The sequence below is a fragment of the Hermetia illucens genome, chromosome 3 (assembly GCF_905115235.1).
Source record: "Hermetia illucens chromosome 3, iHerIll2.2.curated.20191125, whole genome shotgun sequence".
Classification (NCBI taxonomy): Eukaryota; Metazoa; Arthropoda; class Insecta; order Diptera; family Stratiomyidae; genus Hermetia; species Hermetia illucens.
The window spans coordinates 146,998,250-147,020,641 of record NC_051851.1 but is presented as its reverse complement, the minus strand read 5'-3'; the positions used below and the strand labels follow the sequence as shown (position 1 = coordinate 147,020,641).

Here is a 22,392-nt window from a genome sequence, read left to right as displayed (position 1 = left end):
AACATATAATGCGATACAGGGATACGGGACACTGTGAAAAACCTTGGCTTAATCGCCATAGACACTAAAGAGGTTTCTAAACCTTTAGTTGCTTCTCCAGTAACTATCCAGTCAATAATGAGTTGCTCTTGGCAACCCCTTAACCCAACTCAACAGCCCTTGTACTCCTTGGACAAAATGTTGTCGATCTCGAGGTGAGCATTGGCCCTTGCACGTTATGAACTTGTAGAGGATTGGTAAACAAGTAATCGGTCTTGTACCCGCGGAGTCGTGCAAAATGTCCTTTTTAGGAACAAGCCCCGCTGTGAAGAAGGGTGGAAATTCCTCAGGCCGACTAATGGCCTGGTTTACGCCATGTACCAACCGACCATGGATACTGGTAAACTTTTTATACGAGAAATTCTGCACCCGGTCCAGACTTGGGCCTCTCTGATTTCTCAAGCTGTTAATGGCCTGCTGAACCTTCTCTTCATCCGCGACATAATGGCATGGCAGGTGCCTTCGCCAGTAATCTACTCACTACTGGGTAATTCCTAACAATTTTTTGCTCCCGTTGCCAATAACTATGCTGTCTAGATGCTCTGTTAGGATTCATTCATTTCTTCTTTAGTGTATCTTAAATGTTAAGTACGTGCGTCTGGGGATGGCGTCGATAAACCTTCTGCACATTATTCCTTACTCGTCTGCTGGCATTGCCAGAGTGTCTTTGAATCATTCTTGGAGTTACTGGGAATGCGTAGAGCGTATGTGGAGGATTAATTTCCGAAAATCCTATATACGATCTTTGCGTCAAGAAGAGCGCTTCAGCGAATACTGAAACTGTTTTCAGCAGATGGAGCCATGCTCCTAGTCATTTTGATGCCTGGACGACGAATCGCCCCACAATTTGTTGATCAGCGCAGGCCTCGCCACATTCCGGGGGGAAAGAAAAATGTCTTTTTCAGGCAAGCATTGAATGCGCCGACCAGTAGGTCCGGACGATGTTGGAACACAAGTTTGTATATCACTGCTAGGATACCATCCAGTTTGGTTACCTTCTTTTTTAGAGAGAGGACTGTTACCAGCAGCGATCCTTGCTTTTATTTATCGCGCTGCGGAGTCTCCTTTTGGTTGATCTGTGCTCTGTGATGGTTCCGCATTCCTTCTTCCGGTTTCAATGTTGTGTTAAATGGTAAAGCTTATTAGAAAACCTCCGCTACTTCCACCAATACATAGACGGTTTACCACGTCTGGATGCCCTTATGGGTAATGGGAATTCCGCTTCATTCGTTATCAAGTTCATAACTAAATCTGCGGCAATGCTAGCTGCAGCATCACCACCCCAAGAATGCCCCCCGCTGCAGCTACACCTATTCCAAGAGATTTAAAGAATCACCCGGTATTAACCTTCGCGACATTCCACGCACAAGGAGAACGTCGGGCTGGTACACACTGAGAGGTAGAGACGGCCACTTCGAAAGCAATGTATTGATGGTCGCTTGTCGAGAAGTCTTTAACAACTTTCTACTCGTCTTCCAACGACACCAATGATTTCAACGCCCAGATTATGTCGAGAATGCTTCCTTCCCAGCCTGGAGGCCTAAACGTTAGCGTGGATCCGGTGTTTAAAACTACGAGCCCTGTTCTTCCTACAGTTTTAGAATCCATTTCCGTCTCTACCTTCTCCATTCCTTTCCGCTCAGTTTTATAATTTTATTTTCTCCATAAAACGAGACCCTTAAGCTCACCGTGAAATTCAGACCGAACATGTTTGCAGAGCTGTTCGAAGTGTGCATACCCGAGGGAACATTTCCCGCAGCATGGAAGTGACAGAAGTTGCTACTGCTGCCTAAAGTTGATGAACCTCCAGGTGATCCATCTTCCTACGGGCTCGTACATCTTCCGGACACTGTGGGGAAAATGGTAGCACGGATAATCTACAATAGACCAACCTTCGGAAGTCCATGGACCTGGTATGACATCGATGTTGAACTTTAGGTGTACTTTATCTCCGCGGTTGTCCCACAGAGCTTCGTACTGGGCCCACTACTATGGATCATTATGCGCAATGATGTACTTAATCTTTCGGTTCTGTAAGAAACTACGACAATGGTGGGTTACGCCGACGGCATACCACTGGTTATTCTCGCAATGCGAAGCAATCAGTACTGTTAAGGTTGGTTGGATACCTTGGGCTTGGCGCCTTGCGAAGGAAAAGACGAAAGCGGTTCCCGTCATCACCGGAAGAGAAAATAGACTCGCATTAGAATTAGGAGTTATATCTTCAGTTCCGAGCCGGTCATCAAATACTGGAGTAATGATAGTTACAAAGCTCAGTTTAAAGCAACACGTACAGTGGATTTGCGAAAAAAATATCCACCGCTAATATGATAGCTCTCGGAAGAATGATGCCCAATGTAGGTCGACGGAATACTTGCTGGCTGTTCATGCCCAGGTAAGTTCCATGTGATGTATACAGTCCCAGTTTGGAGAACAGCACTGCCTGTCATATATAACGCGTACGGTCTACAGAAAAACCATCTTAATGGCGCGCTCTGCCTTCAGGACCATCTCGCCGTTCGTAGTCTCGGGAATGGTTTGAAACGGCACATATATAACACCAAGCCTATTCGCGGCGTGTTTAGGCCAGTGTCTTTTGAAGAGTTTCACCAGCTTAACAGTGGACTCACACAGCCGACCGCACTAATCGCGGCGCTAGTTTCATTAATCAGGAACCCCCCGACAACGCTGACTTAGCTTGCTCAGCACTCATTTTCTCTTGTTTCTTTATTATGTTTAGTATGTGTTCTTTCTCAAATTCGTTATTTATTAAAGTAGCCAATGTCCTGGACCTTAAAGCACTATCTAGCATACGAATAAATCATAATATGTTCCCCGGTCCAGGCCCCTTCAATTTTCTTTTTCGTTTAAATTCAACGTCAGTGAGCAAGCATGAATTACAATCAAATTTTCACCAGTCATATTATTGCAACAATAAATTTCCATACACCCCAGCCATCAACAAAAACGTTTCAATTGCATGCACTAATATGCAGCCAACTTTCATATCATATCGCAAAAAATTAATTTCTGTGTATTTCTACAATTTAAATAAATTTAATGTTCTTAAAAATATTTTACACTTTCAAATTTTATTCTTGCTAATATTTTAGGAACCTCATCGCAGGTTCTTGCTTTGTGGTCTTTCATAAAGTCCTTCCAATTCATTAATCACGCGCTCCTGAAAAGTAACAAATTTAGTTAAACCACAATATCTAAGTCGAACTTCAGATGCTTACATGATTCATTTGTCGTAATTGTTCGCTTTTCATCTCAGACCTCTTCAGAACCTTGCGTCCACCTTGTACAGCCAAGAAAACGATGCTAACTGCGGCAAATAACCATAGAAGGACGGCTTTCTGATCAAAACTATTATGTGATAATCTTAGATGCAATAGTCGATGCCTTGTAGTCTGGGGGGTATTGGTCTAAAATTGGAAAATTAAATATAGTTTTTGCGAAGGATCTAGAAGCTGCAGTCGGAATTATTTCATCTTTCAAATGCCCAAAATGAGGATGGCTTTCTGAAGTGACTACGGCGGGGTAGCTCTCTGAAGGCCACTCCCTCTCTCTCTCTCTCTCTCTATCTCCGCTTGAAACTTACCGCATTATCCATATGCTCCGATCCAGCACACTTTGCGCTCTTCATCAGAATAATACTCCTCAAAGCCATATCCTGATAGCAATCGATCCCCAGTACATCCAACATTTGTCCCTTCGTATCCACTGTGTAGTTACTGCCGAACTGGATAGTTTCTGGCGCATTAGCCATCTGAGAGACCAACCATTGGCAATCCCATGGGTTCCCAATCAAATTAATTCGTCCTGAATGCACCTTTGACAGATTCATAGCCCGGAATAGATTATTGCTTAGATCCAGATACTGAGTTGATGGCATGAGTCGATGAAGGAAGCTGTCCGTATGCAGGTTATTCGAGGATAAATCGAGAATGAGGAGAGCCTCCATTTGTTGGAAGACATTCCAGTGTATGTCGGATAATTCATTTCGAGAGAGATTCATGCTTTCCACTTGACGGAAGTATTCGAATATTCCAGAGGGTAGAGTCACCAGGTTGTTCAGGGATAAGTCGAAGTATATCATGTGATTGAGGTTGGTGAATGCTAACGGGTGGATGTGGTGGATGCTGTTAGTGCTGAAATTTAACATCTGAAAATGGAAATACTTATTAGTGAATTCTGAAGAGGTCTCCACTATATTTGAGAAAGGAGGTGAAGTAAGGTAACATCAAAAGAGGATGATTAGCCTTCCGAATTCCATCAGTCAAAGAATTATACTTACAGTCGACGAATTCCTTCAACCAAATCCAAAGCAAAAAACCTCCCCGTCTGTAACTTTGTTAGCGAATTTCAGAAGTACGGTTCAAGCAATAACGACTTGTCTACAAAAACAGGCCACAAATATTTGCGAAAACAATAAGCTGACATTCCTTCCCCGGACTGTTACCTTGATGTCGCAAAAACCAGAGCAAGAATTTATGGGCTCTTAGCAACCGGTAGATCGTCAGCCTCTCGATCTTGCTGCTGATTCGTCATGGATGTTTACGTTCATCTTTGTGGTGCTCTGTTACTGTAGGCTGATCACCTGAACGCCATTGAGTGTGATGTTAATGAAACTAAAGCATGGTCTCATAAAAAACTTGGATTATGTTGAGGCCCTAAACTTCACAAGGGAACCGGAGACATATTAACATCCATGGGCTTTCATAAGGGAGCAAGAATTTTAAGGCAATAGGCGGTGGGCTTCACATAATCATTACAATCTGCATAAGAAAATCATCGACTTAAATGGTAGAACCACTACATCACTCCTCTGCTGCTCTGCCGAAGCCACAGACAGTGCCTTATTGTGATCTTGTTACGCCAAAAATGGCACTAAACAAATCGGCTCTGAACTGATGTTCCGACATCGCATTAGCGTGTATAAAAAAGGAGCAATTTTAGCTAAAGAGCTGCGACAGAGAGGGTTGATAAAAATCCAAAACTGAGTAAAGAATCGTGGATGTGGGATCATATCAGGTCAAAGGAAAATCCTTCCGACTGCGCTTTGGGAGGCATCACACCCACTGAAACATGAACTAGAGTAGCGAGACCCGTGTTGGCTTCTGAAAGGACGACAATCTAATAAAGTAGCTTGTTTAATTGGCATTTCCGAGGAAGGCATTATACAAAAACCATACTCGACGCTTTCAAAGCTGTTGGGAATCATAGCCTCGGCAGAATTACGCCGATATTTCCAGCGATAACAAGCATCTAATCCGTCTACCAAAAAAGCATCATATCACCCACCTGATGATATGGCGGCATCTACACGGTCCTGAACTATATAAGGATGCGATATTGGACCATTAAGGAACAGAAAAAGATACGCAACAAGCTGCACAGATGTCACCTGTGCAAAGTGCAATAGCCAACCCGTTCAGGGCAGGGATGTCAGCAAGTCGATCTACGAACATTTTTGAAGGTATATGTTTGTGTTTGCGTATATATGTTAAGAAGGTAGTAGACCTGGGGTTAGTGATCTATCAACCGAAGCATTCAAGCGTTTTGTTGCTAAATGACGCCCGAGATATACAGCGATCATGGGACTAACTTCGTCGTAACAGCATAAAATGGTGTGGCTTAGAAATTCACTTTGGTCACTAAACCGTATTTTGAACCTTTGTAAACGCTGGCAACGATTAAAAACAATTCATCAAATATTTTTGACGTCTCATGAGTATGAGTTGAAGCGAGTCTGAGCAAGAGAAACGTCCCGATTAAGTAGCCATTGCTATGATTCTGCGACATCCACCTTGGCAATCCTGGGAACATCAGAGTATTCTGAACTGTTACCGTGCAGTACCATAGATTCTTGAAGAAACAAGTGGGCATGGTCAACTTGTATCACCTGGCGACTTAAGTTCCAAATGGGCAAGACGATGGGCTTCATGAAAGAATACCTGCCAAATAAAGACGAACGTGCCATGTACCTGAAGACGAACATTACTTATAATCCATCGGCCCTATTTTCACGCGGAGCATAGCAACAGGCAACAGCATGTAGAAACCATAGGTTGCGTTCTGTGTGCTGTGGAGCTAGGGTGGTCAAGAATTTTCCGAGGAAACTTGTGGATATTGGTTGAGTTTCCGATCCAGACGATGATCAAAAATCGGCAGGATATATGGCTGAAATACTGAACGACACATTCCTGAAGCATCTGCTGTACAAATATAAGGATATTGTCTGGAAACTCGACATCAGCGAAAGGGTCCTCTTTTGCCTTTTCACGCTTGTTGGAAGGATTCTAACCGCACATTTCTACACAGTTGGACGACATGGGTATAGTCTGATTCAGGTGACTATACTGTTGTATCCTTTAGAGGTATTGCTTCAAGCCACCGCGTAAAAGAATCTATAATTGTGAAGCAATATTTGTAGTCGTGCGAGTTTCACCAAGGACCTACCATGTCGAGAGGTCGCTCGTACACCGAGCGAACTACTTTCATAAAAAAAGCGGCCGGAATATATGGCCAAGATCCCTTTTCAAGGATCTCATAGCAGATAGAGGAAGGTGAACCGAAGATGGGGAAATCCCTGACCTTATATTTGGAGTCCGACTGTAAGCTTGGAAGAGCTTCATCATTCTTCTGGAATACAACAATTACCTAAAAATCACCTGCGGCTGGAAATTGATTTCAGAGAACCGTGACAAAGCGTCAGCGACTGAATTGTCCATACCGGACTTAATGTCTGATGTAAACTGGCAAGTGAAGGTTAACTGGCGAGGGCAAGCTCAAAGTCAAAAGTTAAAGGCGTATGGTCCGTAAATAAGGTAAACAGGTTATCTTCAAAAGGAGAAACGGAAGTGCTTGATACTCACATACGCGGCTAGTAGCTTACGATCATGTGCGCTGAAATTGCCAGACACGAAGGCGTTAAGTAGGACCTGGGGGGTTTTGGGCAGGAAACGTGTGTTTGGCCGCCTTGCGCCTTGTGGATCGGGGTGGTGGGGTCATTCTCAAGAAGGCGTTGAAAAATGCACACGAGATGTTCCAAATCTGACCAGAACATCCTCTAAACAGACGAAACATAAGTCCAATTTTCATAATTCAGAGTGAATTAATCTCTGGAAAGCATGCACCGCATTTCACAGTCCATAAGTCACCAGTATGAACTCGAAAAATCCGAAAGGTATGCGAATTCCTACCTTTGGGATATCTTTGGGAACTACGGGTATTTTATGGAAAACCTTGACGAAGCTCGAGAAAATACGCGAATGCGTGTGTTGTTTGTGCAGATTGATTTTTTTCTAACTACCTAAGAGAGGTTGTGGGGTCTATCAAGCACCCATGCTGCATATCAGTCAGCAGCCCATAGTTGCACAACAAATCTGCACCTCCTATGGGGACACGGACGCCAGCCAAAGTAAAACGTTATAAAAAAAAATCTTATTGAAGCCAAGATTCACATCTAATTTTCTGTAGTCATTAATTATAATGAGCGTAGAGTTAGCAGCCGCTAATTTCAGCTGTTGAGTGAACAAATTGTTGAATCTGACAATGTGTCCACCAAATTACCCCGACTAAGGGGCTTGTAAACTGCCTAGTCAGGTTTGTTAAGCGGGTGTCAATGGACAATCCCTATCACTTCTGAGCTTTTTTCAAGACCTAGGTATTCCCAGTTCATTGTCATCATCATTTGCGGTTCCAAAATGTCTGGCGTTATCCTACATTCCTCTCTCCTTCTGCCCATGGAACTCCTTTCTAAGAAACATCCTTGAATATGGTTCTAAAATTTGGTCACCCTCCTACGACTGGGATAGACACGCCCTTAGAACTGCAGAACGCAAATTTGCCCGAATCGTCTTTTTTAAAAATAACTTTCCCCGTGTAAACTATCTATCAAGCATAAACATAGATAATTAAGCTTCTCCCTTGTTCCTCCCTCAGAGAGCACGGTTCTTGAAATTAAATAAATCAATAAATCCGACGCCAGGAAGAGGATAGCTGAAGTCATTCTCTGACACATACTGTCTTCTCGGACCAATGGATCCGTCATCGTACTCTCCTTATCTGCATTAATAGCCAGATCTGTGTTTAGTCTCCCGAACTGAAATTCCTAACCTAAAATCTCTCTAACAAATGTGGCCAAAGGCCCAATTCCAATCCCTGAAAAAGTTTTGACGCTTCCCGTGTTTGTAAATAGAAGATTCGCGACCAGCTGTCCAAGCATTACTGCTAGGATTTCTAGAGGGCTTGCATCACCGAGCCAACATAGGTCGGCTGTGACAGCTGGTCTTGAACGGCTTTAGGATGATTTTTCTCCCAGCTCAACCTTAATCAAACTACTCGTACATTCATTTCCACTGAATATTGGCTTTCTTGCAGGTGGCATTAATTTAACACCTATCGAGGCGCTAGCCAACTTCCCCAATGTGAGCGATACGCCTTCCTATTTTTTTTGTTTACGTGTTCTCCTTTCTATTCTTATGCCCTTTGGTTTTTCCCCACATTCTTAGACATGCCATCAGTTGTCACCTGTATTCACCGTCTTACCATCGAAGTACTATAGTTTGTCCGTCTGTTATAGGCAATTGAATACCTAGCGGCCTTCCTTGGATAGGGATTGACCTCACGACTAAGACCTCTAGCTATCAAAAACGGATTACGATTGATTTCTGGAAAGTGCGCATACTGCTCGACAACGGTGACTAGAGTCCTCAGAATGCTCGCTTTCTCCAACTTGAGCAGGAATTCCAACAGTATAAACCTGCGAAGTAAAATGGTGGGACTCTGGAGAGTACTTCTCTCCTTCTCGCGGCAATCTGCTTTTGTACTCTGCAAACCAAGTGGTAGCTAGCGCAAATCCAGAATCGGGTTGCTTCTGACAACTACCGCAAGACACGCTCTCCTCGCCTAGGACCCGGTTTCTGAAAGACTACCGATCTACGTTAAGGAGCATCACAATTGTACAATGCTACGCACCAGTGGGGACTTCCGATATAGTGGAGAAGGATGCTGTCTACGGGCAATTGAACGCAATTCAGATGACGCTTCCTAAACGGAACATGGTGATCGTGATGGGTGATCCGAATGCCAAGGTGGGATCTAACAACACCTTGCGTGGACACGTAATGGAGGAACACAGTCTTGGCGACCGCAACGGTCAAGGTGGGAGGTTCGTGGATTTCTGCAATTTCCATCACATCTTCATTGGTAGCACATTGTTCGAGCACAGAGCCTGTCATAAGGTTAATTGAGTTTCAACTGACCGGCGTTGATCGACCACTTCGCCATCAGCAGTAGATTTAGAAGTTGCCTGCTGGATATCCGTAACAAGAGAGGCGCTGACATCGACCTCGAAACGTATCCCGTTCAACATCGGCCGCTTGTATGGTCCATCTGTCACTCGACAGTGCAAGTGCTGTCTTGCTGATCGGGCGCGCATATCGCCAACTCGGATACGACACAAGTCGTCGGCCACATTCCGGAGGGCATCCTAAGATCTGGCTGGCTGCTCTGCGGTGGAAAGAATACTTCACAATGGGTCTTAAACATATCAAATAAGTGAGGCTCCTCCTCTTGTGAATGAAATGGCTAATCACAGTAACATACGGATACAAAAAAAAGAGAAGCTATTTCGGTCATTAATGTACTGAAACACTGTTCATCAATTTCGAGAAAGCCTTTGATAACCTGAAGAGGGAGTATTTATGGCGTCCTCCACGCAGTAAGGACATTCCAAATAGCTGTTATCAGAGCGACATATGATGACGTAAAATGTCACATGTTACATCAAGGTAAAAACTCGAAAGACTTTGAGATCCAAAGGGTAGTGCGCCAGAGTTACATCCTGTCACCGATATTCTTCTTCTTGTTATCGGTGACTTTTTTTAAGTTGACTTGGCAGGAGACTTGGAGGAGGTCAATGGACATCTTTCTTCAAACACCTCGACAAAGCAGATGACATCTGTGTGCTTTCTCATCGGGTCATATACCTTGGCCAAATAGCTCTGAATTAGGAAAGAGATGCAGAGTCGAACTGAAGATAAATACCAACAAAACCAAGGTTCTCAGTTTAAGGATTTGTCGCACTTTTCCTATCTGCATTAAACACCGATCAATTTGCATATCTAGGAAGCGTTGTCTCTGCGGACGGTGGCACCGAACTGGATGTTGCCTGAGGCAATAACAGCGCCAGATCTACTTTCGCTACCCTATCTAAAATCTGAAAATGCAATTCATCTTGATGAAGCTGAGACTGTTCTGTGCTAGTGTTCTTTCTTTGTTGCTATAAGAGAGCAGCACATGGAAAGTGAACTCCACTGTTACCTAAATGCTCCAGGCCTTCGTCAATACCTGTCTACCTCGTACCATCGGAATACGCTCGCCTGACAGTATCTAAAACGAAGAACCTGGTCGGTGTACAGGCTTAGTGCTCGTACGCGATGTAATGGCAAGACGAAATTGACAGTGGATAGGTCACACATTAAGGAGAGGCAACAATTTTATTACGGGCAACGCCATGCAGTGGAATCCACTCTCCCAAAATGGCGGACGAGTGCGTCGCTTGGAGCAGAACAGTGAAATGGGAATGCAAGCGTCTCGGGAAGCTGTCTGGGAGCTGACGCGCATTTCAGGTAACCAGGAATTATGGCGCGTTGATGTGGTTGATTCCCATGAATAACAACCATGTATTCCCTGGTCTCCATCTTTCGCAATTAGTGTCCCAGCTCAAGAAGTTTCTGTCAACTGAGCCTCTCTATTGAAACACAGCTAGAATGTAGATATTCCTAAAGGTTAAATGACTACGATCAATTGAAGACTCTTCTGGGAAAACGGGTTGTTCATTAGGATAATTACTAATATTCCAGTTTGTTAGATAATTTAAATAGTCTGAAATTAATTTGCATTTCAAAATTCGCGCCAAATATCACAAGCTAAATACGTGAAGCAAGTTTTCTATATAACCCAATCCCTTTCAAGTTTATGTACATATTTGAGTAGGTACTTAATACAACCATTCGCTCATTGTAACAACATTAGCTTCCATATTCACTTCCACAATAAATCCACGGCTCATTAGCACCCACTTAACACCAATCCGCGATCATTTAAATTAACTATCTTACACTCACCTCAAGTACCTGCAACCCACTGAACATATTCAGCGTAATATTCTCAAACTTATTATGGCTCAAATCCAACCCTTTCAACTCGACGCTTTTATTGAAAGTTCCGTCCTCCAACTCCTCCAGTGAATTGTGGCTCAAATTCAAGTGTGCCAAACGAGGTATGCTCTGTATCAACACGGGGTCAATTGCAGCCAGCCGGTTACCCTCCAGTCTTAAGGACCTTAGATTTGCGTTCGTCAAAAACGCATTCTTATCAATGTTCTCCAACTGATTATGATGCAGGGCCAACTGGGTCAACTTCGAGAGACCTCGAAAAGCAAATGCATTCACGCTTTTGATAGTATTTCGGCCCAGGTTCAGATACTTCAGATTCGGGATATAACTGAACAGACTTGGTTCTAAGTCGGTAATGAAGTTGACAGCCAAGTTCAACTTTTGTAAATTAGGGAATCGTCTAAAGTCCTTTGTTCCTATTGCTTTTATTTGATTCCGACGCAGGTCCAGATTCGTCAGATTCTTCATGTCGTCCGCACTCCAGGATTTCACCTCTGAGATATTGTTCTTGATCAAGCTGAGTGACTTCAGGCCGGGCATTCCATTCAGAGCGAAATCACCAATAGTCAGCAGCTTACTTTCAACAATTTCTAGAAGAGTCAAATTTTTGAGGCGGATAAAGAAGGCATTCGGTAGCTCCGGTATGTAGCAGTGAGTGATGATTAACCCGCTGGGATCGAAGGTTTGATTCCGCATGTTTTTCAAGTCGTGGAGCATGCAGTTACTGTAGGTTACTGTGGCGTTTGGTAGGACCGTGCTGATGGATATATAGGCCTGGACTGATCCCGTCAGAAATGATCCTAGTACGAATATCACCGAAACAAACTGAATTTGGGCCATGTTCACTTCCTCCAGAACTTATGATCACTGTAAGAATCACTTCTTTTAAAGCTTTACAAATTCAACACCTGCGCACGGTGATTAATTATTTATTCCGGAATACTTCGCTGATATCACTATGTAAACACACTGTCTTTATGTCATTCAGACCATAGATACCACTATCTTGTACAATTTACACCGAAGCTGCAAACAAATCCGCCGATAGTCCCTAATCTGCCAATTAATTTCGCCACTTGAATAGCTCGATTCATAAAGATACGAAGCTATCGATAACCTCAGCACAATTAGCACGACTCAATTGCGGGGGTATTAGCCAGCTCACTGATTCACCCGGAGCTACTGCATTTTACTCGAAGCCTTCGCCGTCGTCCATTTGATTTACAAATGAAGATGACTTTTCTGGCAAAGTTTGCGAAGTGTGAAAAGACGTTAGATTAAGATTTATACGCATGTCAGCTAAGATATCAAAATTTTGAAACGATAAAACCTCTCCCACGTCGTGTGATATTAGCATTGCTTGAGGTGTTCTAGCTTCTCTGGCTACCTAGATACACATATCTGAACAGTGCACAGGTAGTTGGTTATCTTGATGGTCTTATCGGAGACAAGTACATGTCAGGTCCGCGAACGCTGCGAAAAATATTTGCATTTTCATGGGTTCCAGAGAAAATTTTCTACTGAACAATATGCAAAAGTGGCTCTCCTAGATGGATCGAAATAAATATTCATTTTCTTTAGATAGCAAGTTTGCGTATAAATATTTATCTGAATAAACCATGAGCACAACCTGATTTTTTTTTTCATTCAATGACTGCTGAAGAAAAGATATTAATATTTTTCCAACTACCCTTACCCTATTTCACTTCGCCAGAAGAAATGAGATAAATTAACTGTTTTAAATAAAGTGAAGTCCCCCGTCGTCCTCCCCCTTGTCTACGAGCAAGGAGATTTTACCAGGAGCTGTATTAGGAACACCGAGATCTTTTTAGTAGCACTAAAAACACCTCACGAAAAGGTAAATAGAGTTGATACAAGCAGTTATGCCCTGAAGCAGATACGAATCCATAAAACACTGCCTATAAGGTTGGGATGAACAAGATACGTGAACTGAAACCACGCCCGGCTCTAATTCAAAATAATTGACCCTATCAGCCGGCTCAACAAGATGTCTTCTCGATCCCCCGGAAAAAAAGAGAAAGATCTGTAGACGTGTTGCGAATTCAGAGATCAGACCCTAGTGATTCACAAGCTCATTTCAATCATGCTTAATAGAAGGAGTATTCCCAGCATTATTTTGGCTATCATTCTACTCAAGCCCCAAAAACTACCTGACATGCCCTCTTCATATCGCCGTGTATACACTGCATATACTATCGGGAACATATTGGAGAAGGTGATATACACCAAACTACTTCGGTTCATTGAGCTGGTGGATGATATGTCGGAGCGGCAGTTTGAATTTCGGGGAGCCCCATCTACGACCGGTATGAATTACTTCTCGGGGAGATAGGCTTCTCTGGCACGAGAGTAACCAACCACAAGCCGGAATAATACATTATGAACAAAATGTTCCCCAAGGTTCCATGTTCCAAAATCGAACTTCTGAAAGCATTTGGACTACAACTGAAATAAGGCATCAAACATTGACTCCATTTATTGACAGATGTGTCGAGTGAAAACACTCAGAATTAAATTACCAACGTACTCCAATGACACTTCGCAGACAAGTGTTCACGAACACTTCGAGCTAACAATGGTGGTCACTTTCTACGTGCTACCACGGCAAAATAGAAACAGCACTCGCACAGAACAGTCTCAACTTAATTTTTTTTTGTGGGAGTAGGGTAGGTGAATGCATTTACGCACAGAGTGTTGGACTTCCGCAACAGTACGCTGTCGGACTACCACCTAAACACCTCCCTGTCATCAGAGAACTAGCCTGGACCCGTTTCACACATTACTTCGGGCTAGCCCTCCCGCTCTCCCGGCTTTGGGAGCCTTCAAGTCAGGGAATTCCTTTCACCAACGGGAGGGGAGGGGAGGGGAGGAAGGGAGTTGTCAGTTCAGGGAACCTCTTACCGTCCGATCCATCCGCCGGTCAGGTTCAATCTTCTTCGCAATAAGAAGAGCCCGAACATAATGCGCAATAGGATTCCAGCTGCCAGCGCTCTTCAGCATCTCTCTGACAATGTTGTGTGAAGAGAGCTCCCCTGTGTCTGCATAAAGCTGCTGACGAAAACCGTTCCACCTCTCGCAAGAGAAAAAAGCGTCATCCACGACTCCATTGCAGAACACACAATCAGGAGATCGCGCCTTCCCAACCCTGTGCAGATGAGACTGAAAACCTCCATGCCCACTTAGAAGTTTTGTAAGGAAGTAATCAATCTCACCGTGCGTTCTATTCAACCATGGGTCTAATTTGTCGATGAGCCGCGCAGTCTATCTGCCCCTTGGCTCATTTTGCCAAGAAAGTTGCCACTCGCTAAGGGTGCGTTGACGTTCTTCACGGGCAACCACTTCTCTTAAGTTTTCGCCCTTACGACGGTTGATAGCTTTGCGCTCCTTGGCAAAGAGAACAATGCGGATCACTCCCGCGATCACCATTACAGCCGGTTCAGAGATGGTGCGATAAGCAGACGCCACTCACAAAGCTCCCCGCCTGGCACTTGAGCAAAGCGTTTACGATGAACCTCTTTGTCAAGGGCATCAGCCCATACCTCCACACCATAGAGCAGAACCGACTGCGTTGCTCTCATATGGAGACGTCTCCTAGTTGATATAGGGCCCCCGACATTCGCCATTAGCCGACTCAAGGCCGCGACTCCAGCTGCAGCCCTGTCCGCTGCTACTTTGATTTGCTCGAAGAAGCTCATCTTCGAGTCGAGCATTAAACCAAGGTATTTAACCGCTGGTTTTGACTCTATGGTCAACTCGTCGATCGATATGGGACGCAGAGTCGGGATTCTCCTTCTGGTCAAGATGACTACTTCGGTTTTTTCTAGCGCAAGGCTGAAAGCGTAAGCAGTCATCCATCCGCTTCAGTCGCATCGAAATGCCAAGTCTGCTTTGCGCCTGTTCAACAGTGCGTCCGGCAACAATTGCCGCAACGTCGTCTGCATAACCGACCAGACGAGACTCTTCGGGCAAATCGAATCTCAGCAGAGTATCATATGAAGTGTTCCAGAGGTCCGGCCCTAGGATGGATCCCTGTGCAACTCCCGACGTGATTTCCATCCTCCTTTGGCCCTCTAACGTCTCATAGAGGAGGGAGCGGTCTTTCAAATAATCCCTCAATATCCACAAGAGACAGCTTGGCACGTGAAATGAGTTTTCTAGTGTGCCTAGCATATCTGTCCATCTTACGGAATTGAAGGCATTTCTGATATCAAGCGTCATGAGGAGCACTATCCGTCGAGATCGGCGGCTATGTGCCTCGGCTCGATGAACCGCATCTACGACCTCCATAACAGCATCCATTGTAGATCTCCCTGTTCTGAACAAGAACTGCCTTGGGGATAAGTCCCCGGAAGCGCGGATCGCTTCAGCGAGTCTACTCCTGATAAGCTTCTCGAGCACTTTTCCGGCCGTATCAAGCATACACAGTGGTCGGTATATAAACGGGAGCTCCGGGTCTCCTTTACTCTTACTGATCAACGCGAGTCTAGCCACTTTCCACCGACAAGGAAAAATATCCCCCTTCAAACAAGCGTTGAACACTTCAAGCAGCAATTCTGGCCGTTGGCAGAGCACCAGTTTGCAAACTTCCGCCGGGATGCCATGATGGCCTGGCGCCTCCTTGTTTTTCAAAGTAAGAACCCCTTCTTCGAGCTCTCTCATTGTGAAAAGGGGGCAATCTTCGACGCCTTCCGCGCTATTTGCATTAACCCGTACATTGTGTCTGGGGAACAATGCCCGCACAGTGCGGTGCATCTGGTCGCTACTTAGTATGCAGAACTTCCGCAGAGCTGTTCAGTCACTGCATTATTTCAGTTTATATTTGTATTAACATTATTTGTATTTTTATCACAATCGCCTTAAAAAAGTTATTAACAAAAGTAACTAAAAATTTTCTAACTTGTAACGAATTAAATGAATCAGTCCTTCTTAGTGACGTTACGTGTGTATCCCGCCGCGGTTTGGAACAGAAGAGACCGACTTATTTCCATGCGGTCCTTACGGTCCCAACCAACGGCATTTTTTCGCCGCTAATTCTCCACTCCCCGGGTGCGTTCCGAAAATGAGCGAGTGGAGAGTTTCGCACCATCTACCCGTCCGCATCCGCAACATTCGAAATAAATTTCGAATGCTACAGATCCTGCCGCGCCACAGAGCCCCCGATTTTCCAGGTGACAAGCTTATAGCCGGGTCCTCACTCACCTCGTTGACAAGGTTCTACCAGTCGTGAGCATTGCTTTTATTTATAGTGCTGCGGAGTCTCCTTTTTGCTGATCTAAACTGGCCCTTTATAACGCATGCCCTCTCGTTGGCGTGCAAACGATGTGCCAAACGGGTGGAGCTTATGACACTCGCTCCGTAGGTCAGCAATTTCTGCCGCCCACCAGTACATAGAAGGTATGTCGCGACTGGGGCCCTTCCGGGAAATGGAAGCCTCACACGCCGTCGTTATCAGGTTCATCACTGAATTTACGACGGTGTCAGCTGCGGCACTACCACCCCCAGAGCGTCCTCCAACACGGCTCCGCTTGCTCTAAGAGCTTCGACGAACTTCTCGATGTTCAGCCTCGCGACATTCTACAGGCAGGGGGAGCAACGCGTTGGTGCTTGCCGGCAAGTAGCGTCAACCACTTCGAACGCGATGTACTGGTAATCACTTGCCAAGAAGTCTTCTAGGACTCGCCACCCGTCCACAGATGATGACAGAGATTCCGACGCAAAAGTCATGTAAAGAATGCTTCCTTCACACCCTGGGCGCCGAAACGTTGCGTGGATCCGGTATTTAAAACAACGACCCCGGTTCTCGCCGCTATTTCCAGAATCCGTTTCCCTCTGGAGTATGACTGAGGCATGCCCCATTCAAGAGCCCTAGTATTAATCACCTCCTACCAGGATTCGTCCCTCAGTGCTCGAAACGACGTCGTCCAAACAACAAGCCGACGCCGAAAGTAAGGCATCGTCTCGTTCGACGACAAGATCGACAGATCCAGACAAACCCATTCCCACGGCCTTCGCCAAGAACACGGAACGTCGTCCTGAACCCAGATGGGAGCGGTGCCCGATAAGTCGAGATGCCATTAGGCCGAGTCCCTGTTTCGGTATTGCTCGCTAATTAACACTAGATCAGCATTTACTTCCACAACGAACTGTGGTAACAACTGGTGACTGGTTGCACTCCGGTGCATGTTAATTTGTAAAATGCGGATCTTGCCATTCGCCCTCTAGCCCTTTCGAATTCCGCCCTGAAGATTGGACACTGTCCCGAGCCCGCAGTGTGCGCGACGCTCTCACCAGAGGCCCCACGATTCCAGCAGAGAACGCAACTTTGGTTTTCATTGCAGGTTTTCGCTTGATGACCTACTTGCCGCATCTCCGGCATACTGTCCTCCTTTCCGGTCCCTTGCAAGCTGCTGACGTCTATCCATAATCCAGACACATGTAGCACGTGGGCACTATCCGCATTTGTACCCTGCATACTACCCCTCCAATTTTGAATCTTAGAATACCCGGGAATTTCACACGGTTGGCACGAAATATTTCATGACGATAGTCACTTCGAGGATAATGAATTCACAACCAGGACATCGGAATATCAGAATCTGACCAACATTGAAGACAATAAATCCCTTCCAATACTGAACTACTCATTTCCAGAAGCTAGTTCACCCGATCTTTATTTTTCCACCATTGAGACATTGCTCCACCGTTTCCCAAAAATGTTGTCCTCATCACATTATTCCAATACTTAATGACGAATTCCCCAGAGATATTTAGATAAACCATTGAAGCTGTCAATTTTATCAACCCGATCCCCAAGCTTAATTATAAATTTTCGTCATGACGGAAGAACGTCGGGTAGTTTTGGACATAAAAATGGTTTAACTGGGCCAACTAGAAATAGGAGGACTCATCTCCAAACGGCCTCAGTACGATAAGAATGAGCAAGCCAAAAAACATAACGACGTAGGGAAGGTTTTATGTTAGCTTAGTCGCCCTTGGGAAGGAATCAGAAAATATTTAGGTTTACGCTAGTGGACTCATTAACGCCTTAAAATCATAGGTGAAGATGATACAGCTTGACCTAGGCAGTCTCAATGACCAACCGTAAGTTAATCTACCTGTATTAATTTAAAGTGAATAAATTCTTCATACCTGAAGATTCAGAAAAAAGGAGGGAGAATGCAAATTGTACTAGGGAAGGTGAGTCGTTGCGTGTTTTACGTGGGTACCTGTAGTGAAGACTTAATCCCACAGTCCTCTACGGACATCGATAGATTTTGTGACCACAATCAGAGCCCCGCTGTGACAAGCAACAACGGTACCAGTGTATACCAAGTTTATGGCTTAGCATTCATACTGGGGGATGCAAGACCTACCTTAATCTCTACCGAACTAAAGAGTACGGCACCCGTATTCAAACGCAACACCACGCCGAGGCCCGAAGGTCTCTTCTCGCTTGAACATAACCAACAACCCCCATGAAACTCCCACTAGGAGGACAACCGCAAATAACCGAGCTGTACTCACATACAACGGGAGTTCACCCGAAGTATGAGAGTCCAGGTTCCCATGGTACCAGTATACCCCTGGTGAGGTTTCGTGACCAATTTGCCACTTCCGATGAGTCCCCGTGGAGACTCGGGTCTGATCGCCCAGATTAGGCATTTGGAGCATTCGCCTACTGCATCACGACCGGCAAGCCAAAGTGAGTACAGCGTCTCCTGGTGCCACCAATATGGAGGTTCTCCTCGGCCACTTGGTTTTGGTTTGGCCGACAGAGTTGCCATCCCGTCTTCCTCACCGCCACCTCTGAGCACCTGTACTAGGGAAGGTGGAAGAAAAGAGGTAAAAGCGAAAAGCATAGTCTCTTAAATTGCAACCCTTTTTGCGGAGTAATGCTGAATACGAAATTCCATACGCGGCTGAAACCTGACGCATATGTATCCTTGTAAGTTATCCACCTCCAACTCTAAGGCCAACTGACGGACAGTTAGTCGAAATATTTTATAATAGTAAAATTTCGCTTTACCTCATGAAAACGAGAACCATCTAGACATTCTAAGAATGGGAGAGGAGGGATTTCTGAAAGACGTCCCTGTTCTCCATAAGTAAGTTTTGGATTGATTTATGCTTAAGTTCCCTTATAATCTAGAAGCCAGTTTAGTAGTAGTTAGTCAAACTAAGAAGTAGCCTCGAAGGAGACCACTACTTCATCGCCTCGCTTCGGTAAGGTAAGGTAAGGCCCCATTGAATAACTTCAGACTGGTACTTAGGAATGAACAGTGTGTCGCGCACCAAAGAACTTAAACGACTTTTTCGTCGCAAATGGGGGTTATCGTCCGGGTAAAGTCAACGACTGAGTCGCCTGAGAATTGACTTGATGAGCGGCAAAAGCTTCTTCAATAAAGCTTGTATGAATTGCCGTGTATCTTACTTTCTGAACAAAAAAAAATATCTTCTATATTTGACCTCCATCTTACTCCATGTTTCTTAGAATTCGCCATTTTGTGTTGTTTTTCTTTTCAATCGATAGACAATTAATCCGTTTCAGGTCTTATAAAACTCCAAGACGTCCTACATATAACGAACCCAAATGGACTAGGTACACCAGTTCTACCTCTTGGTGATGGTCCAGACTACAGACCTCTTCTTAAAAAGGTGAAACGATTCAACGAAAATAATTTTATCCTTGACTGCTCCTTGGACAAGGTTATGGAAGTTATCAGGCAAGCGCATGAAATAAATCTTCTTGGGGAAGACCGGGTACGTTTTACCTACTCATATATGCTCGCTTAACATCGTCAAAATCAAGACTCTAACTACCTTATCTCCATAGAGTTTGTTCCTGTCAAATTTGAATACCCACACTATTGACTTCCAACAACTTCCACACACCAAATTAAATATAACTTCGGTACGTCTAACTCATCCTGAAAATCTTATTCGTCGAGCAATTTATGATTGGACCTCATTGGAAGCAGAACAAGGACGATCTTATACTGTTGATCGAGAGAGAGTTAAGGTAAGTAATTTTGAAAATTATTTAAAAAAAATCCTTGTTTTGCACTACTAATCAAAAGTTCAAACTCAAACCCTATTGTTAGCAACTGCTCCTGGAGGGCTGGGGATGCAAAGGAAGTCACAACCGATTGAATATATCTCGAAAGTGAAGATTGGAAAAATTCCACAATTCAATAACCAAATTCAACTCTTGGAAAATTCTCCTTGAAAATAATATGTCAAATGATTGGATAAAGCTGTTCAAACGTTCTTTTCTCTTCCTTAAAAGCTTTATGGAGTGAGGGAAAGAAGCACAATGTACTGCCCATTTACAGAGAGTCACCATCATTCACGATTTTGACACTCCATAAATAGGATGTGCACCCCACTCAACCAACGGATTAAGTAAGTCTAGATCGGCTAGTGGTGAAAAATCCCAGCCCAAGAGATGAAAGAGGACCAACAGTTGAAATTAGAAATTTCAAACCAAGCGATCCTAACAATGCAAAAGTAAAATGATCTGCGCGAGCTATATCCACTCTCATTACATTACTACTCTCAGAATAATAGAAAAGTGGGCATCCCCCTCCTCAATGAAGAATATCAGACCGAGGCTGGATTACTTGTGGTGGTTCTCCTGTTAACAAATTAATGACTAGATTTTCCGAAATCCTAATTGACAAAAAAACTGTTTCCGAATGAACTTAAGCGAAATCACCTTCATCGATACATCTATCCTTAAGAACTGTTTCAAAGGTCACCCTCAAAGAGCCAACCACTAGAAAATTGCAACTGATTTCTTTGATTTTAGATGGATAGTAGGGTCATCCATATAGTAAGAAGACTCTTAGGTAAACGATCTTCTGGTTCGCTCTCTTATCCCTTAAATAAGTTGACTCCTCATCACCAAAAAAACTGGCTTGTGCACTCCGTCTACAGGACGCAGAAATTTTGAGGGAATAAATTGGAAGGTTGCAGTCACCAAAATCAGCAGTTACAACCTTATTGACTGTTAGTTTTTAGGTTACTGTACTCACTACTACCCCACAGTTTTGATGACCCTGAAGTGGTTGGTAGCGAGACACTAAACTCAAAATGTTGATGGAAAAAGACAGATTTTTTCGCCGTCCATTAGAAAAAGGAACAACTCTAACAGAAGCTAGAGGCCCGAAAAGCTGACCGTAAAGACCCCGATCATCAGCTCATAGCGATCACTCCCCTGAACGATTCTGCTCTAGTAAAGAGTACCGTATCAGTGACCAACATTTCCAGTTGCTTGGCCACAACAACTTCAGCTTCATCATTCAGAATGGCGAGGAGATCATTTTTACCAGGCATTAAAACTCCTTTGGAAAAGATCCTTCAGGGACTAGGCTGAACGAGGCTAAGGCGCACTCTCCCGGAGCAAAAGAAGCAGGAAAATTTCCAGATCAGAGGTAATATTTGGTAACGTGTATGAAGCAACTATCTGCCGGCCCGAACATTCCAACCTAGAACTAACCAGTTCGTCAGCGCATGAAGATACACTGATGCAGGTAGTCAACCCACTCGATTGACGCCAAATTGTAAAGTCGTTGTAGAAAGCTTCCGCAGGAATGGAGCTTCTTGTTGCAATTATCGGTACCACGAAAACCCCACCAGCGCGAGCTCCATGCAAGTAAGTCACCAAGGGCCGCGTTGAAACGATTGTCACTTAAAGGAGGATGGGTAGATAGCCAACCTGCATATGATCAGATTTTGGAGTACTATGGTGTCATTTGCTCACTTATCGGATGTATACCCTACAAAAGTTCGTTTAGATTAGACTGCACGGCAAATAGGATGGGACTACTTCCCGGACGGTCTAATCTGATATGACTGGTCGTAGTTCGGAGTCGGGTCGGAGTTCCAGTATCGACCAATTATATAAACCTGTCGGTAACCTCGGTTATTTCATTGCTCAGTCCCTTATGATTTCGAACCTGCGGTTTTGCTAATGTTAAATTCAGGTTCTGGCCTTGAAAATGGTGATATGAATCCTCTTTTCCTAGTGCATCCACTTGTTCATTGTCTTCCACAAATTTATGTCTCGCTATCCATTTTAACTTTATCGCTTTGGATTCAATATATTTTTCTGTGTCTTTTTAAAGATTTCAATCCTCCCTCT

General features: G+C 44.3%; 2 protein-coding genes across 2 annotated transcripts in view; one reads left to right on the top strand and one right to left on the bottom strand.

Annotated features, from left to right (window-relative positions):
* Positions 1–22,392, top strand: part of LOC119652341 (glutamate receptor ionotropic, kainate 2-like) — a 43,121-nt gene that overhangs the window by 3,937 nt on the left and 16,792 nt on the right. Inside the window, exons 5-6 of the mRNA XM_038056363.1 lie at positions 19,798–20,009; positions 20,083–20,268. Coding sequence (XP_037912291.1) covers positions 19,798–20,009; positions 20,083–20,268 — 398 coding nt within the window. The remainder of the gene's footprint in view (positions 1–19,797; positions 20,010–20,082; positions 20,269–22,392) is intronic.
* LOC119652342 (carboxypeptidase N subunit 2-like) lies at positions 3,054–12,468 on the bottom strand. The gene is made up of 4 exons (XM_038056364.1): positions 11,178–12,468; positions 3,644–4,207; positions 3,279–3,467; positions 3,054–3,220 (listed from the first exon to the last, which is right to left on the bottom strand). The coding sequence occupies exons 1-4, from the start codon at positions 12,066–12,068 to the stop codon at positions 3,158–3,160; spliced, it is 1,707 nt and encodes a 568-aa protein (XP_037912292.1). The 5' UTR covers positions 12,069–12,468; the 3' UTR covers positions 3,054–3,157.